This window comes from Cottoperca gobio, chromosome 3 (assembly GCF_900634415.1).
Source record: "Cottoperca gobio chromosome 3, fCotGob3.1, whole genome shotgun sequence".
NCBI classification, from domain to species: domain Eukaryota; kingdom Metazoa; phylum Chordata; class Actinopteri; order Perciformes; family Bovichtidae; genus Cottoperca; species Cottoperca gobio.
In genome coordinates, this window is record NC_041357.1 from 18,432,721 (window position 1) to 18,452,237 (window position 19,517).

At 39.0% G+C, this 19,517-nt stretch overlaps 1 protein-coding gene across 8 annotated transcripts in view; it reads left to right on the top strand.

Annotated features, from left to right (window-relative positions):
- The window catches only part of plekha7b (pleckstrin homology domain containing, family A member 7b), a 67,407-nt gene extending 50,800 nt beyond the window's left edge, over positions 1 to 16,607 (top strand). For 6 of the 8 annotated variants that reach the window (XM_029427935.1, XM_029427939.1, XM_029427954.1 and 3 more), the window contains 15 exons: positions 3,137 to 3,208; positions 4,363 to 4,443; positions 4,576 to 4,725; positions 5,308 to 5,409; positions 5,679 to 5,790; positions 6,004 to 6,215; positions 6,830 to 7,021; positions 7,109 to 7,223; positions 7,345 to 7,436; positions 8,395 to 8,631; positions 10,714 to 10,941; positions 11,676 to 11,809; positions 12,146 to 12,294; positions 14,009 to 14,254; positions 15,960 to 16,607. In XM_029427935.1, coding sequence (XP_029283795.1) covers positions 3,137 to 3,208; positions 4,363 to 4,443; positions 4,576 to 4,725; positions 5,308 to 5,409; positions 5,679 to 5,790; positions 6,004 to 6,215; positions 6,830 to 7,021; positions 7,109 to 7,223; positions 7,345 to 7,436; positions 8,395 to 8,631; positions 10,714 to 10,941; positions 11,676 to 11,809; positions 12,146 to 12,294; positions 14,009 to 14,241 — 2,109 coding nt within the window. In that variant the 3' untranslated portion in view covers positions 14,242 to 14,254; positions 15,960 to 16,607. The remainder of the gene's footprint in view (positions 1 to 3,136; positions 3,209 to 4,362; positions 4,444 to 4,575; positions 4,726 to 5,307; positions 5,410 to 5,678; positions 5,791 to 6,003; positions 6,216 to 6,829; positions 7,022 to 7,108; positions 7,224 to 7,344; positions 7,437 to 8,394; positions 8,632 to 10,713; positions 10,942 to 11,675; positions 11,810 to 12,145; positions 12,295 to 14,008; positions 14,255 to 15,959) is intronic. The other 2 variants (XM_029427946.1, XM_029427985.1) reach the window with 2 other exon arrangements.
- Positions 16,608 to 19,517: the final 2,910 nt, after the last annotated feature.

A 19,517-nucleotide genomic window follows, 5' to 3' on the forward strand; every position in this document is an offset into this window, starting at 1 on the left:
ATAATGTACATCCTGTACATACTGCATACAGATACATACTGTACATACTGTACATCCTGCATACACGTACATACTGTACATCCTGCATACACGTACATAATGTACATCCTGTACATACTGCATACAGATACATACTGTACATACTGTACATACTGTACATACTGTACATACTGCATACAGATACATACTGTACATCCTGCATACACGTACATACTGTACATCCTGCATACACGTACATACTGTACATCCTGTACATACTGCATACAGATACATACTGTACATCCTGCATACACGTACATACTGTACATCCTGTACATACTGCATACAGATACATACTGTACATCCTGCATACACGTACATACTGTACATCCTGCATACACGTACATACTGTACATCCTGTACATACTGCATACAGATACATACTGTACATCCTGCATACACGTACATAATGTACATCCTGTACATACTGCATACAGATACATACTGTACATACTGTACATACTGTACATACTGTACATACTGCATACAGATACATACTGTACATCCTGCATACACGTACATACTGTACATCCTGCATACACGTACATACTGTACATCCTGTACATACTGCATACAGATACATACTGTACATCCTGCATACACGTACATACTGTACATCCTGCATACACGTACATACTGTACATCCTGTACATACTGCATACAGATACATACTGTACATACTGCATACAGATACATACTGTACATCCTGCATACACATACATACTGTACATCCTGCATACACGTACATACTGTACATCCTGTAAATACTGCATACAGATACATACTGTACATACTGTACATACTGCATACAGATACATACTGTACATCCTGCATACACGTACATACTGTACATCCTGTACATACTGCATACAGATACATACTGTACATCCTGCATACACGTACATACTGTACATCCTGTACATATTGCATACAGATACATACTGTACATCCTGCATACACGTACATACTGTACATCCTGCATACACGTACATACTGTACATACTGCATACAGATACATACTGTACATCCTGCATACACGTACATACTGTACATCCTGCATACACGTACATAATGTACATCCTGTACATACTGCATACAGATACATACTGTACATACTGTACATACTGCATACAGATACATACTGTACATCCTGCATACACGTACATACTGTACATCCTGCATACACGTACATAATGTACATCCTGCATACACGTACATAATGTACATCCTGTACATACTGCATACAGATACATACTGTACATCCTGCATACACGTACATACTGTACATCCTGCATACACGTACATAATGTACATCCTGTACATACTGCATACAGATACATACTGTACATACTGCATACAGATACATACTGTACATCCTGCATACACGTACATACTGTACATCCTGCATACACGTACATACTGTACATCCTGTAAATACTGCATACAGATACATACTGTACATACTGTACATACTGCATACAGATACATACTGTACATCCTGCATACACGTACATACTGTACATCCTGTACATACTGCATACAGATACATACTGTACATCCTGCATACACGTACATACTGTACATACTGTACATACTGTACATACTGTACATACTGTACATCCTGCATACACGTACATACTGTACATCCTGTACATATTGCATACAGATACATACTGTACATCCTGCATACACGTACATACTGTACATCCTGCATACACGTACATACTGTACATACTGCATACAGATACATACTGTACATCCTGCATACATGTACATACTGTACATCCTGCATACATGTACATACTGTACATACTGTACATACTGCATACAGATACATACTGTACATACTGCATACATGTACATCCTGCATACATGTACATACTGCACATACATGTACATACTGTACATACTGCATACAGATACATACTGTACATACTGCATACACGTACATACTGTACATACTGTACATACTGCATACACGTACATCCTGTATACACGTACATACTGCATACAGATACATACTGTACACACGTACATCCTGTATACACGTACATACTGCATACAGATACATACTGTACATACTGCATACATGTACATACTGTACATACTGCACATACACGTACATACTGCATACAGATACATACTGTACATCCTGCATACACGTACATACTGTACATCCTGCATACACGTACATATTGTACATACTGCATACAGATACATACTGTACATCCTGCATACATGTACATACTGTACATCCTGCATACATGTACATACTGTACATGCTGTACATACTGCATACAGATACATACTGTACATACTGCATACATGTACATCCTGCATACATGTACATACTGTACATACTGCATACAGATACATACTGTACATACTGCATACAGATACATACTGTACATACTGCATACACGTACATCCTGTATACACGTACATACTGCATACAGATACATACTGTACATACTGCATACATGTACATACTGTACATACTGCACATACACGTACATACTGCATACAGATACATACTGTACATCCTGCATACACGTACATACTGTACATACTGTACATACTGCCTTACCACACTGTCATGAAACTAGAGGCCCTACAGTTTAACATGTACTCAGGTGACACGATGTATCTTTTTGAAGTAGAAATAATTTCATTTAACTTTTCTTCAACCTTAATCTTTCCAATGTAAACCGATGTAAGAAATAAAATCAACATTTTAAGAATATTTGGTTCATATAAAGGACCTGGTTCTTTGAATTACATAAAGTAATAAGCAGCCAGGAAAGAGCAGCTTTGTTTTTTTAGGGTTTTTCCGAACACAAAGATGCAGAAACTCTCTGCATCAATGTTTTTGCACTTCTGCACAACGTTTTGTTACACCAGCTCATGCTTTTCTTTTCTTTTTTGTGTGATTTATTTCTTTTTTTATCCATCCAGCTTGATTTGTCTTGCTTTCTCACTGTATGTTGAAAATCCACACAGCTGTTGTTATCTGTAGTTTTACAGTAAAGATACTCAAAGCATGTCATTATATTATTGATATTAAATATGTTTTATTTCTGGCTATTTGGAATTTCAGGTTACTGGACGTGAGAGTTTAAAAACAGAAAGACCATCAAGACCTGTGAAAATAGCAGAAAGTGATGCCGATGTAAGTGAATCATTTTGTTCCCAGGATTTTAAAAAACAGTCTGATAAGCGCCCTGTTTATCCGTCTCTTCCTTTTCTCTAAGATCTACATTTCCGACTTCTAACAATCCACTACAGAGAAGAAGCTGACTTTAGTCTGACTTCACTGTGTGTGTCAGTGTGGTGTGTGTGTGTGTTCTTAAGTTGTGGTAAACAGAGGCTGCGAAGGGAAGGGAACGTATGTACATTGCAACACTATGGGGACACCCATCCACACTGCACAGTGAGGGCCTGAGAGTATCGACCACAGCTTTTATTTTCCTCCCTGCAATTTAAAGGGAAAAATACATGTAATGGGAGTTTTAGATGTTGAGCTGTTAAATTTTTCAGTTTGATTTGCCTGACCCTGCTTTTCTCAGTCTTTGTTTTCTGCTGAATAGAGGTAAATAAGATGGATGTCCTGGCTTTTCATCATTAGCATTGTTCCACTTTAACAATTTATAAGAAATTGCCAGTAAATTGTCTGAACAATGAATATTTCATGCAATTAAAAACAACAATATACGGCAGCAAAAATAAAAACAGCTTAATTATTAATTGAACAGAATGATAAATAGATCTGAGAAAAAAATTCACTGTATGAGAAAGACTGTGAACTAGGCAGTCTTATGTTGTTTTCATAAACACATAACCCATTTCTGGGAAAACAAATATGTCACTCTCAATAAACACGGTTTTCTCCAAAAGTGAATGTGAAAGTATGGATTTTTGATTATGATTACTCATAATGGGTATTACCAGATCTCACCCCCAAACGAGACAGTATAGAGCCTTTTGATATTTCTCACTGCGCTGATGAGAGGAATTCCTTTGGGCTTTCCACATAGATGAGCCTTATTGACATATTTACAGACAGCGAAGACGGCAGCAGACAATCAATTCGTCTGCGTTGTTTGAATATACTAGAAGCAAGACGAGAATGAAACAGTCGACCTCTGTAGTAAACAGATTCCATGTCTCAACAGCCCCCCTGCTTTATCTCTCTTTGTCTTTCTGTTGCATTATGTCTATACTCTGGTACTATTAGAGGTAAACAGTGAGTAATAAGAAGGCGAGATGAATATAGATTTTTATCTTTTCTTGCGTTCTTACTGTTTCAATATGTTTTCCATTCAGGTGAAATTAAGTCAACTGTGTGAACAAGACAAGATTCTACAGGAGCTCGAGGCCACGATACGCACTTTGAAAGAAGACAAGGTTTTTGTTTTATATATATATAGAATTCAATTAGTTTTCTTTTGTATGTACAGTGTTTGTATGCGTGTGTGTGTGTGTGTGTCAGCCTGCATTTGGTGTATTGTGTTATATGACTGTTTCTCGCTTATCTAGGACAAGCTGGAGTCAGTGCTGGATGTTTCCCACCAGCAGATGGAGCAGTACAGAGATCAGCCGGCCCATGCGGAGAAGATTGCCTATCAGCAGAAATTACTACAAGAGGATGTGGTGCACATCAGGGCTGAAATATCTCAAGTCTCCACAGTAAGACACAAGTTGATTATACTAATAATGGAAAAGTCTGGTTCTCGACTTCTTTGTTTAAATATGCAATTTTCATTTATGTTTGGCAGGTAACATTTGCAACTATTGAGTCTAGTACATACAGGTACATGCTACCACTTGCAGTTTATTTGTATATGCCTGAAACAAGATGTTCGCTTCTATTTTTAGTTTGATGGTTTCTGCAACTGGCACAATGTTTCAGGTTGACTGTGACTATCAAAATGAGTGATCGGGGACAAACCTGAGGCTACAAAGAAACTCATGAGTACATTTATCCATCACCCTGAAAAACGCTTTAGTCAAAAGGTTCATGGATATTCAAAATATTCTTTTATGATTTCAAGTGAGAAATCAGGAAATCAAGTAACTCAAGACAGCAGCGCTCTACTACTCCCAACTGCATCTTACCACACACTGTATGTGCAAAGTGGCATCGTAAATCTCCATCCAAAGAGTTGGAAGCTTGAGAAGCATTAAAGAAGCATTGGCTCATGCGATGAGTATCTGAAAGCTGTGTCTTGTCTCGTTAGAACATGAAGTGTGTTCTGTTTTGTTTTATAGGAGATGGAGAACGCGTGGAATGAGTACAGCCGGCTGGAGAGAGATGTGGACTGGCTGAAGTCAGCCCTGCAGGGACAGATGAACCGCAGCGATCTCTCTCAGGTCTGTGGCTCACTGATCTCCGTAACACACACAAGCAGTCACTCTCACGGATGGGTGTGTGTGTGGGAGTGAGTTACAGACTGCTGATTTCATATACGCAGACAAAACTAATTATTCTGTGTGGTAGTGTGGTCTGTGTTCTTTGTTGAGTTTCAAATTAAGAACTATATTTTAGGCAAAATAGATGACTTTTCCTGGGTACACAAGTGATTTTACAGTTTGGTAAAGAAAATGTGTCTATATAGATGTATGTGTTTCTCTTTGAGCAGCAAGAGAGAGTCCAGATCAGAAAAGAGCTGTGGAGGATTGAGGATGTTATCGCAGGCCTCAGCACCAGTAAAGCCAACTACAAAGTCACTATCTCCTCAGTTACCAACCCAGGTGAGACACTTGGGGCTTTCTTGTGTACAAAGACATTTGCTGTGTTTGCAATGCAGTACAAGCCACGTGGTCATGCTACTGGTTCCCACCATTACAGCTCTTAATCATATACTCGATACTAATGCCTTGAAAATGTCCCATGGGAAAAGAAAGCACTGTCTTCACAGTGTGTGTGTATTCATGTTACATGTTCATATACATTGAATTCCCCAGAGAGGAAATTTGTGCCTTCAGTGTCGGCGTCATCAGTGCCTTCTGTGTCTGGGAGCCCGTCTGCTATGGAGATGAGATTGTCCCAGCAGCAGCAGCAGCAGCACAGCCCCCACCTCAGCCCCAGTAGCCACACCCCAACCCTTTCGTCCAGCCCCAGCCAGCAGCCCTTACACCACTGGGTGGACGCAACCATCACCAGTGGGCTGAAATGGGTGAGTGACCTTCTGCAGAAGAAGTCAGCGGGTTCTTTCAAAAAACATCTTTGTATGTAAACAAAGATGCATAAAGTCTTTGTAGTATTCAGTTTGTGTTGCTTTGATGACTAAACTAGTCACATTTTTAATTAAAACATTTTTTTTTTTACAGTAAAGGTTTGTAAATATCAATTATTTTCATTATATAAATAAATGAGTCAAAAATAAATTATTGTCAAATTTATTTTTCCATCATTAAAATAATTGTTCTGTTATGAAAATGCTTGTTTTATACGACCATCTGTCCAAAACCCAAAAAGATATTCAATTTGAGAGAAAAATATCTAATGTTCACATTTGAGGAGCTGAAAGCAGGAATTGTTCAAATGATACATTTTGCCCAATAAATTGATTAAGAAAATTAAATGAATGAACTAATAATTGTATCACCATCTATATAATAGATATAACTCTACTTTTGTTATTTTATAATTGTTTTGTTGCCATGTTTGCCTTCATTGGACAGACAGGAAACAAGCGGAGAGAGAGTCTCCCAACATTTGTATGTATCAGATATTCATTGGTGGTTTTGTGGTCTTTTAGAAATCAATGAACAGTTGTTGTGTGTGCAGTGTGAGGATGATGTGCCTCCCAGACCTCCTCTACCTCAGCTCTACAGTGCTGATGAACATCCCCCTGCTGTGCCCCCGTTGCCCCGGGAGACAACAGTCATCAGACACACCTCTGTACGCGGCCTCAAACGACAGTCAGATGAACGCAAAAGGGACAGAGAGATTGGCCAGTACACTAATGGAGACAGCAAGGTGCATACATTATGGGTGTGTTTGTGCTGCTTAAACGTCTAAATTCAAGTTTCTCATTTGTTTCTAATCTCTGTCTGTGAATCTCAGGTGGAACTTAGGCCTTTCCTGAGCGATCCAGAGCTCATGGGAGCTGGAGACGGCTCCAGCCACATCAGTGTAGTGGCATCTGGACATGACGGTTACCAGACGTTACCTAGCAGAGGTGCGTGGATGATAGTGCCAGTAGAACAGACCTGTAGCATATTTATTATGTGAAAATTGTTGCGTTAGTCTATATTGCCAGGTCGAAAACGTTGTTTTAATGTTTGTTGACTGTCCCTCAGGACCGGCTGGCTCCTCTCTTAGGCTAAATCAGTCTTCGAGCATCGCCTCATATGTGACCCTCCGAAGAGCAGCCTCAGCTGTCGGTGTGAAGGTGAGGCTCAGAACTAGCCAAGAATCAAATCGCATAGATTATATCAAAAGTGAGTAACCAAAGCAGTGAAGAGATACTGTCAAATACATCTGTACATACTTCTGGCTCTCCCAAGTCCTCCATCAAACCCAGTGAAAGTGTTCACAGGTGGAGGTCGGTGAGGGATCATGTTTTTATTTCGACACTAGAGACTTGAAAGACTACAATGCTCTGAACAACTGAATTAATGTATTTGTAAAATGTGGTGAATTGTAGCAAATGGAGAAAAACCTTGTTTACTGGATGGTATTATTTGAGTTAATTAGTTTTTTTTAAAGCCAAGATTATTACATTTAGCAGCATTAAAATGATATAGCTTGTATCATTTGTTAAAAATGTAGTAGAATTTCAAACATTGCTTTTGTGATCATTTTTACAGCTTTATCTTCAGATTGAGATCTCAATATTTATATTTTCCAGTGTTTTACGAGAATAATCCTTGATTTTCAAAAACTAAATGTTTTTTATCAGTCAGATATGAAACCCTTGAACTATCATATCTTGATGTGAGTGCTTTGTTAACCTATCATTTTATCGATAGACTTTAAATAATAATATTAAATTGCTGCCCAAACCAAATGGAGCGCCTTGAGATTTGAAAGGCGCTTTATAAATGCAATTTATTATTATTATTATTAATAAATGTATTCTAATTCCTTATAAATAAGCATTATTCTGGAGAATACATATGGACACTCTTTACACTTGTATGTTATGTACACTGTGCTTCCTCTTCTCTCTGTATGCTCCAGTTATAACTTCAGGAATGTCTCAGTTGTAAAAACGGAATTATTTTCCTTGTTCCTTTTTCATTCCATATTAACATTATCTTTGACCTTCTTGTTTATTTAAATTTTCTTTGCCTTCTCCTGCACCTTTTGCTCATGTTATCAACTCTCTTTCCTCCCACTCTTCTCAGGAGAGACCAAAAAGTGCCTTGGAGCGTCTATACTCTGGGGACCCGGCACAGCAGCAGCAGCAGCAGCAGCAGAGGGGGAAGATGAGTGCTGATGAACAGCTGGAGAGGATGAAGAGGCACCAGAAGGCCCTCGTCCGCCAGCGCAAACGCACCCTGAGCCACGGAGACCGCCACGCCTCTTCATCCTCGCGCACCTCGCCCTCATCCTCGCGCCCGCTTTCAGCAGACTTGGGATCAGTATGTTACTAGAACAGTTTCACACGTCACACTCTCATGCATGACGACAGACAAACCGAGAGTGGCGATCTGCAGTAGTAACGCGTGCCTTTACTCAGTGTACTCTGGGTTCCTGACATTACAAAGTTTATAGTGATACTTTAAATAAGCACAGTATTGTAACTCACTGTGTGGTTCTAACTGTGCTTCATTCATACATGTTGTTCTCAGACTTTAATGGGCCTTTTTCACAGTAGACATTTTGATTTGTCATCATAGAAAAAGCACTGGCGTTACTAAAAACAATAACAATGGTTCCATTTTGTTTAAGTGACCCAGTGAGCCATGACAGTGTGACAACATGCAGAATAGCAGGACCCTGAAGCAGCGTAATGGATTCGGCCATCATGATTTATTATTTACACCTGTGCTTTTATATACATCAAAGGGTTTTCAGTAAAAGGCCTATTCTTTGTTAGTGTATTTAAGAAACCTACTCTCAAACATAAAAAAACCCCACAAACTTTAAACCCCTGGAAAACCATGTTTATTATATATATAGAATATGAAAACGGCTATGCAAATGACAAAATAACCCGAGTTTTGTATTATTCCTACGGTGATTTGTCAAAATGTCGTCCATGAAAAAGGCCTTTACAGATAAATGGATAACAGTTTCTGCTTCAACACTTAACTGTAGCACAAAAAGTGCATGTGCAAGTGTTTATTATAAAGTGGAAATAATAACATTTACAATTAATAGGGATGGTATTCTTGCTCAAAAAATGCATATATATATATATATATATATATATATATATATATATATATACAGTATATCTGGCCTATCAAACACATAACACACTAATTACCTCAGACAAAGGCCTTCAATGCCATCTATCCATCACATTCATCAATTACTTTGTATTTTTCCCATTATTTCTTGTTAGAGACCCTAACGTGGCTTTATCCACCTCTCCTCACATCTTTCCATTTCTCGGCTATGATTGCTTTCACTCTGACAGTATATTTCTTACCATACTACCATACTTTTTTCTTCCCTATTAGCAGTGCTTTTTGCTTTCAGAATAGCAGGAGAGTCCCGTCTGTCCTCATTTAGATATCATTGCCTACTGTTCTTCAATTAAGTGCTGTTGCTGTCTCTAAGCAGTCTGTGTGTGTGTGTGTGTGTGTGTGTGTGTGTGTGTGTGTGTGTGTGTGTGTGTGTGTGTGTGTGTGTGTGTGTGTGTGTGTGTGTGTGTGTGTGTGTGTGTGTGTGTGAGAGAGAGAGCGAGGAAGAGGAAGAAAGTGCCTACTTATTTTCTACTGACCAAATCATTGACATACACTGAGCAATGCCTATTTAAGCCTGTTAATCTCAATTTAATCATGGCATTAGTTTTGCTTCTGTTTTGTGCTCATGGATTTAGGACTACAATTGTCCCAATTACCCCCTCCCTAGTCTTTGTGAGAGGAAGCCTTTTAATTAGACAATACTACTGTGTATGACATCCATTTCATATCAAAGCATAGGTTAAGTGATTTAAGTGTTTGCTCAGTGTCTTTATCTGCCATTTAATTGTTAGTAATAAGAATGCTTCCTTTTTCAAATGTGAATGTTTGCAAATAAATAAACATTATTTTCTAATGGACTCATATTGCCATCTTTTTAAAAATGTATTATAGTTTTTTTCTTTGAATTCATACAACATGGTCATGTTTGGTGAAAGTGTCATCAGTATGAGTGAAGTGATCTTTCCTGTTTGTGTCATTGTGTGTCTTCTGTATTACTGTTGTAGAGAATGTATAGCATGCTGTGATTTGAGAGCATCAGCATGCATATTCAATCGATGCATATTCCCTCTTTTTTTTTTTTTTTTCACACCTGTACACACACACACACCCCCCCCTCTCTCTCTCTCTCTCTCTCTCTCTCTCTCTCTCTCTCTCTCTCTCTCTCTCTCTCTCTCTCTCTGTAATCTGTAATTATTTTGACATACCAGTGATAACCAGTGTGTTGTGCAGTCATTTTCAAATGTACCTGATAAGCAGCATCCTGTAATTTGTTTCACAGTCTATTTTTTTCCTTTGTGCGTTGTCCAGTGGAAGAGAGAGCAGGAGTTTGACCTGCAGTTGCTCGAGAGGGCTGTTCAGGGGGAGGAGGCACGTGGAGTCAGGAGCGTCCAGGGGGAGGAAAGACCTCCCGAGCACACAGAGAGACCCCGCTCGCACTCGGATGAATGGCTGACCCTGCGCTCCACAGCCACAACTCCTCCTGCCCATGAGGTCGACCTGGAACCACTAGACTATGACCTGGACCTTAACAAAGAAGTAAGTTATCTTAGTCTGAGCGAAGAAATACAGCCAATGAGTTTAATGTCAATACATAACTATAATAAAGGTAGAAGAAAAAACAACATCATACTCAACCAAGAACAACCACAGTCCAAAATGTACAAAAACAGATGTTGTACACCCACATCACTAAGATTGCTCCTTTTATTCAACTTATTGCATTTAGACACAAGAGAGCTGAATACAAAGAACAATCTAACTGACTTGGGTGTTGATTATCACCTTTGCCTCAACCAAGATGGAGAGAAACTTAAAGGAGTTGTTAAACTACAGTTCAGTCCACAAGCTCTCATAAAAGGGTCATGAATACAGAGTATACAGACTACAGCATCGAGCACAAATTCATCCTGCATGAAATACGTCGACTGTCAGCCTGAACTTGATCGCAGGTTTTATTACAAGGCATACTAGTGAAGGGTACTAGATGTTTTCTGACCACGCAGTGAATACATTACTGACCAATCAGCAAGTGCAGCATTCTGTCTGGTCTGCGTCGTTAGATCAAATATTATTTGCCGTTTTATCCAATTAAATATCTAAGAACAGTTTAACTCCTTGTTATGGGCATGGCTTAGTGAAGGTTGTATATCCCTTCATCTATTCGTCATCTGTGCAAGTGGATAGGTAATTGTTTTTGTGTGGTGACCTGATAGCAAGGGTAATGATAAAGCAGCGTAGACCTTAACACACACTGTATCTGTTTTCCGTAGCTTTCCAAGCCTCAGAAAGTGTTGATCCCGGAGCGCTATGTGGATTCAGAGCCCGAGGAGCCTCTCAGTCCGCAGGAGGTGGAGGATCGTTATCGTAAGGTGGAGCGCATCAAGAGCATCTTGGCAAAGTCCAGGTAAATAAAATCAAATGCTACTGATTTTGCATTTCAGTGTTGCTGATAAAACGGCTGACTCTGGGGTTTCAGGAAGGCCTTGCAGTTAGCCAAACTACCAAAAACACTCAGGTTTAAGCCCTTTTTAGGCAATCATTCACCCTGCAGGCGTGTCCTTAAGCAGGGTGCTACATTTCCAGCACTTTTTGTAGGCACTTGGCTGTAATTCAGGCTTCTCTCTCACATCGCTGCAGGTGGGCATGTGGCAAGAGAACACCCTCCCAGCAATCAATTCATTTCCACATTATTACCAATGCATCATGATTTGGTGTTGTTATTTCTTTGTGCCCGGGACAGTGTGCAAAACCTAGCACCCACCGTGACTGTGGACAAGCCAGAGGTTGGGCTGGTGGCCCTCGACTCAGCGCTGCAGGAGCAGGAGAGGATCATCACCATGTCCTACGCTCTCGCCTCGGAGGCGTCGCTCAAGAGCAAACTAGTCACAGGTTGGTCATTTAAAACCATTTGCTGTTTGTTTGAGCCAGTAGGTTGTTGTAGGTTATACATCTTTGCTTTAAAAAATGAAATTATTATTCCACATTACAAAAAAGATGGAAAAAAACCCCCACACAGTTTCAATAAAACTTCTCCCGGCATCAAATGGACATATTTTGTCTTTAGAAGCGATAATGAGAGGGAAGCAGCCTTTCAATAATCCTGGATTGATGGAGTGGAGATGAGAAGGGCTTAAGGTGCAGAGTCAAGCAATAAGGCTGTTCATTCCCTAATAACTGAACATTATTCCTTCTTAGGAGCTCAGATAGTCTCTAATTGCAATCTGTGTAGAATCTTTCAGACAGGGGAGGAATAGCTTGATGAGGCCATTTTGTGTGCTGATCAATGACCCAGTCAAACTCTACTCTCCTTCTGCATACCGTTGCTACTGCTTTGAACGTAGCTCTGAACCTGCATAAAAGACACTGCGCTCACTTTTCATCTCTTTCATACTCTACACAGACAGGCAAGTTCATTTTCACTGTAGCTGAAGCAGATTGTCAGCCTGTCTGACTCACTCACACACATATGCACACACGCACACATATATCTGTCACACACAGTAACACTCAAGCTGTCAGCGTGTGTGGAAGCTTAATATGCACAGTGAGGCAAAGTCAACAATTATAACATTATTTTCAGCATAGAGAAATGTCAGAGAATTGAACTGGTGGCATCTTGTCAAGCGGAGACTGAATCAATGACTTTTTTCTCCCCCTTTGGTGTTAAAGTAAGGTATGCTGGAGCACTTTCAAATCCTTGAATTAAAAGAAGAGTCTTTTCACGGGATTATGCATGAGAGACTTCAATATTGCCCGCATAAAAGCAGGAATATGCAGCAATGCAATTACATACAGTATGCATTAAGCAGGTGTTTTAGATTGTTGAATACGGGATACTCTTGTTAAATAACGTTTGTAATTACTCGTCAGGGTTATTGAAAGGAATCTCTCATTTTCTAAGGGAGAAATGATCTACAAAATATTAATGATCTACAAAATAAACGTCCTCGCTTAGTGCCTCTATTTAACTATTCATTGCTTTCTTCTCTTTTAAGCTGATGAAATGTTCAAATTACGAAAAATGAAGTACAGCTCAAACGAACTACCGACGTTTACGATCATAAAGACTTTCTTTTTATCAAATGCCTTCAAATCATTCACTGTTTGAGATTCTCAAGGAAAGACACGTTACCTGAAATGACGTTGATGTCACTAACTACTTTAACACACCTAAAACCTGGTAATAACAGAAGCCCATGCATTTGCAAACACATGTAAAGATGCGGGATAACTCTACTGCTATGCCTTTAATGTATCCAGTTGTATCAAGCCATTGTGGGCAATGCTGCAGATCATTGAGCAGGAATACTTCATGGCAATATTGGATTTACAGCATTAATGTGATGGAGTACCTTCTAAACTGACTTTCCAGAAAAATGACAAAAATGACATATACAGTGATATTACATTGTATCCTTGCTGCCAACCCCCCTGTGTCATTAGTATGCAGGACACAGGAAGTGGAAGTGGAGAAAAACTTTGTGGTTCTCACCCAGTTTCATCCTTTATTTTAGCTTTAAAACTGTCCCAGAACTAGCCATTTGACTAACAAACCAATGTTGTTTTCTCTTTCTCTGTTTTCCTTCTGTCCTCTCCTCCATAGTTCCACCACAGGCTAACATCCCCACCCCTCCTCCCCCACCTCCTCTTCCGCCTCCTCCTCTTCCTCCAGTTTCTTTGGTTTATTCTGTTCATCATTTTCCTCCTATTCCTTCAGCTCCTCCTATTCCTCCTATTCTTCCTATTCCTCCTATCCCTTCAGTTCCTCCTGTTATTTCTGTGTCTCTGGCGCCTCCCTCTCCTCTAAGCAACGGAATTCACTACACGTTTGTCTAATCCGAGAAATAAAGTAAGGCCTAACTGCATGTTTTACGCTGCTAATGTTTTCAAGGCCTAACTAATTCTCTGTAACACGGGGCTCCTGTGTGCTTTGCACCTCACTGCATGCTTGCTGCTCTGTTGTGATTGTAGGAAACACATCTTGTCTAGGTTAGGGAAGCCCTGCCTCTGCTCCCATTATAATCAAAACAAACATCTGCAGGCAGTCTGCTCATCCCACTGTGATAATTGTCTGTAAATTGTTTTTCTTTTTTTTTCTTTTTGTACCACTGCCAACATATTTATGGATGGTTGAGGAAAGAAAGGGCTCAAATGAACATGACTGTTAGCATTGTGTATAATTAACAAAAGAGACACCTTTTGATTTAGCACCTTGACAGTTCAGCTCAGGATTCAGTACAGCTGCATTCACAGCGCCAATTAGCTCCCCATCTGCAGCGTGACAGTGATAAGTAAGAAGAAGGAAAACACAGTAGATATCATTGTTGTTACTGTAAATGCAGAAAGAGGGTTTACTGCCATCCATCCGCCAATAATGACAAATATGTTATTTCTACATTTAGTTTCTACATTTGTTTTATATATATGACCATTAGCCTTCCATGGATAGGTAGGAAATACATTTCTGGTTGGATATGGAAAATGTGCAGCACATGGGCACACATACAGTATATAAAATGATCCGACGTTGATCAATTAACACACACGTACACAGTAACAAAGTGCTGCATTTGACCTTTGGCCCTTTGGTATCCTGCAGGGTTCATGCCGTGTCAGAAGAAGTGAAAGCATGAAAGGACTCCTTGTGAGCCTCGCATGACCTGAATGTGTTTTTATCTTGTGTGTGTGGAACCTTCATTCCTTGAGAACGTGTGTGTGACTGCATGCTTTACTGTATACTGTTGGACTGTGTTTGATTTGTACTGTAGCGCTCTCATCCCGTGTTCAGGTCTGCTGCTAGAGGTGGGCTGTGTTGTGTAGTTGTAGAAGTTGCTTTTGTTCATCACTACAGATCAGGATGGCATACAGGATCTATTCATTTATTTGAAATAAAATAAATCAGAACTACAGTGGTTATCAAGTTAGTGTATTGTTAACAGTTGTCTGCACAACAGTTCACCAACCAGTAGCAGTGCAACCTTCACACAAGTGCTTTAACAGCGATACACTGTAAAACCTTGTCGTTTTAACTGAGCATTTGCACATTGAGAAAGAGTATGACAGCATCTTTCTGTATATGCAATGAAAGTATCAGTACAAATGTAGAAAGTACTATTCACTCATTCTTTTATTTATTATTATTTGGCTTTCACAGCTGTTTTTTTGTGGCAGCTGTTTATTGCATTTTGTGTGATAATATCTAAACAATGTTCTCCAGTGTCCCTTTTTAGTAATGTAGCTTTAGTGTATTGTGGTTGGTAGGAGGATCTAGGTTTAGAGTATGTTTACTTGACCATTACATTATCTTTGTCAAGGAAAACATATTTGGTTAATGTTGCATGTGTGTATGGTCGTGGTGCAGGGAGAGGAACAACAGGGCAGTGAGTGAGAGCCTCTTTATTTTGAATTCATTCATTTGTGGCTCCAAAACATAAAAGAAAAGAAAGGTTCTGGTATTATTTCATTTCGATAGATATCGCTGTCATGGTCATCTTGTTTGTATGATATTTACTGTTCTTGTACTTACTTTGACTTTCTCTCTTATCACTTCTCAGCTCAAGCTATTTCTGGACACTGAGGTGCTATTCCACAATGACACCGAACATCTGCAAAGAAAAGAGGATAGTTGGACATTTAGCCCTTTCCATAGAGCAGTACCTGAACTGTACTTTAACCTGCTCTCTGAGGCTCACGCAGCAATGACTCGTTAAAGTTTTATAGTTACTGAAAGCGACAGGAAAATGGAAGACTTTGCAATGGGAGCTGCTGTGCTTATTAACTATGGAAGTGTCTAACAAATGTTAATATCCTAATAATATTTTCTACATGTTATTGCACTTTGGATTATTCACTGTATCATGTTTTCAAGGTATGACTGAATTGCTTTTACCTGCAGTGTGAGCTCATCTGGGAACTTGTTTTTGTTTGTTTGTTTTTGTCAGGTGCAGAATGTTAAGAACAAGAGGTACTAAATGTGTCATGACGGTAGTATTTTTGTCAAAACTCAGATAATATTCTTACACCAAACCACTTGAAATATCATATGTATGTACCTGTAGCACTGCCAGTCTCCTTTTAGCTTGCCAAAATGAATTTTATTTTTGCTTACATCAGGATGAAAATAACCTTTAACATATTTTCTGTGTGACTGGGAAAGGTTGCACAATGGAAATTTATAAAAATGTAAATATTAAAGATATTAACAACAATATCTGGTTAATGACTTATTTATTTATTTATATTATTTCCTTTTTATTTGAATGAGTTGAATGGCATAAAGGCTGAGCTGTACGACGACAATATCACATCAGCCAAAAGGGAGTAAAGGGAAATTCAATAATCTCTGACCTTCTGTTCATGACACTGCTTACCCAGCCTTGTAATCGAATGAATTGAAAAATTAGACGAACAAAGGAAACTTTAACTTTAAATGATTCACTTTTCATCTAAAATAACCTTTGCTCCTTATCATATTTAACTGATGCATTTATTGAATGTATCTTTATTCTAATCATGTACAAAGGAAAAGTACAACTTGTGCACTCATCATAGCTCCCAGATTCTCTTTGAACCTCCACATTGATTGCCTTTACCTATTAAACTTCTTTCTATTATTTGAGAAGGGAACCAAACTATGGCATGCTCAAAGGAGGTGAACTTTCAATACAAAAAAAGAGAGGCTTCTTGAAATGTTTCTTAAGTTCAAAGCTTTTTCCATCTCAAAAGGGCATTTTTAATTCCATGTATTTTCAACCAAGAAGGTGGATACTAATAACTCAGGATTCTAAAGTACAGAATTCATATCTTTAAATCATGTACTATGTCTCCATTGCAATTGTAAAAGAAACCTTTGAGAGAAATACATGTATTGACCTTCTGATTTAAAGAAAAGAACATAGAGACACGATTTCTTAATATAAAGTGCTGTTATAACCAAACTCTGCTATTTTTAACACAAATATTTATAATGTTACATTTATCATGATTCACCTTGGTAGATACGCTGACAGAATGTGATGCACACACTTTTTAATGGCTACGGCACCCACGCCTTCCTGTGCTCGTCTAATAGTGAGCCGTTGTGTTGCGGCTCCCTCCCAAGTGACATCTTTATCTTTAATTGGAGAGTAATTACTTTCACTCGTCTGCATCATGGTGCACTTTGAAAAGACCTGAGAGAGGAGGCTGCACCTCCCTCAGCAGCCACATCCTCCCTGCCTCCATCTCTCCTCCAGGATCGGGGCCCCACAGCGCCTGCTGGCCCTGGTGGCTAGAAGACCCAACGCATCCTCTGTTCTGCTTATTTTGCAATAAAATGGGATGTTTTTCCCTCCTCCTGCAAAAAATTCACCCAAGACCCTCCACTGAGGATTGTGGCATTTCCATGTATTGACGTTTGGCTGGTGGTTCATATACATTTGTTATTCTATGCTCTGGACTTCAAAGAGAATGAAAGAGGGCCTATTATGCTAATTGGGTCCTGTTCTGTTAAACGCAATCAAGGCCTCCCACATTAATCCTTAACTAAATACTTACTGGATTCAGAAATGCTTTTATCAGATGCCGAGAGAGTAACACACATACTGCTCAGATTCCTGACAGGGATGTTTGTTAGAGCATTTTTTTGTTTTTGTACAAGTAAATAAAAGGTACGTAGAAGTAACTTAAATGTCTCGTTTTAAATCACAAATGTAAAAGTGGCTCATGTCAATGTTAAAAGGGACACTGGTCAGTTTAAAGCTTCAACTTTTGTTGTCAGCTTTCCTTTTTGCCCGGTCTGTGTTGAAAGGAAGAGCCTGTTGAGACCGTGCTGAGGAGTCTGACCTTGTTCTCAGGTCTATATTGTTCACTGCACTGCACACTGCATTTGTAACATATTCACAGTTTTCCCCTGAAGGAGGAAGATAAAGAAGAAATCCTACACTGATTCCCAGTGATACATATTTCCATCACATAAATATTATTGTTACTTGCCGTGAATGTGAGGATTACATTACAGTGGAAACACAGCCGGCGCCTTCTTTGCGCACTGTGGGGATCCAGATTGTAGTCCAATTGTACAAATACGAAACCAAGGAAGCCGATGCAATAGGTGCTTTGATTTCAAAATAGTATTTTATGCTGTTTTATCATTTTCAAGCTCCACATACGGTACATTTTTTAATATGTAAGAAATTGAATGGTGATTTGTTGAATAATTGAAGAGTTAGGAATCACTGAATATTCTTCCCAACGTTTGTGCGTGCTATAAAAAGAATAGAGAGAAGGATGAATTACAGTCATGCTGCACCACATTGCCCTAACTATTTGCAGAAACTAAAACAATGCCTTTGTGTAATCTTTTTATTTCAAAGGTTTCACAGTTGCGATATCATTGGGGAGATGATGCAAATGTAAAAATATTAAATATTAAAAAGAGAACACAATTCCTTCAACATAAATGATTAAGCGTGCATTGAGAAAGTGCTGTGTTACATTAAACAATGAATTAATCTCATGTCCCTTAAATGGAAGGCTTTTACAATACCTACAGTGAATTGGGCTTTTTGTACATAAAAGCAATTGCTTTGTAAATGAACCAAATGCCCCCGGGCCTCCTCTTTAATCTAGCAGCGCCGTGCACACACACACACACACACGCACACACACACACACACGCACACACACAGATCTAAGTGAAAGTTATTATGTTCAGCGACTCAAATGAAAAAGGCTACAGATGCATCTGCGGATCTACAGACCTACAGTGCACTATCACAGTGATGCATCAGTCTTTTCTACATTAGTTATAAATTAATAGAGAAAAATCATATTGTAACTATCAGATTAGGCAATAACTTCAGATTATTTTTTGATGAAATACTTAAAAACACAAAGGCGGTAGCTGCAGAACACCTTACCAGATTCTTGAATGGGCCTCAAATAACAGAAATACATTACATGTATAGCACCATAAATAATTGGTTTAAAGGGTATTCATGAGTACTACAGAGTTTATATGTGTAGTACTGTTGGCGTGGGGTTGTATGATGGTGTCCCTGATAAGTATATAATTAGAATTGGCATGTTGCACTCCTTATTTCAACATGATTAATCAGTGGTTCTCTGTTAAC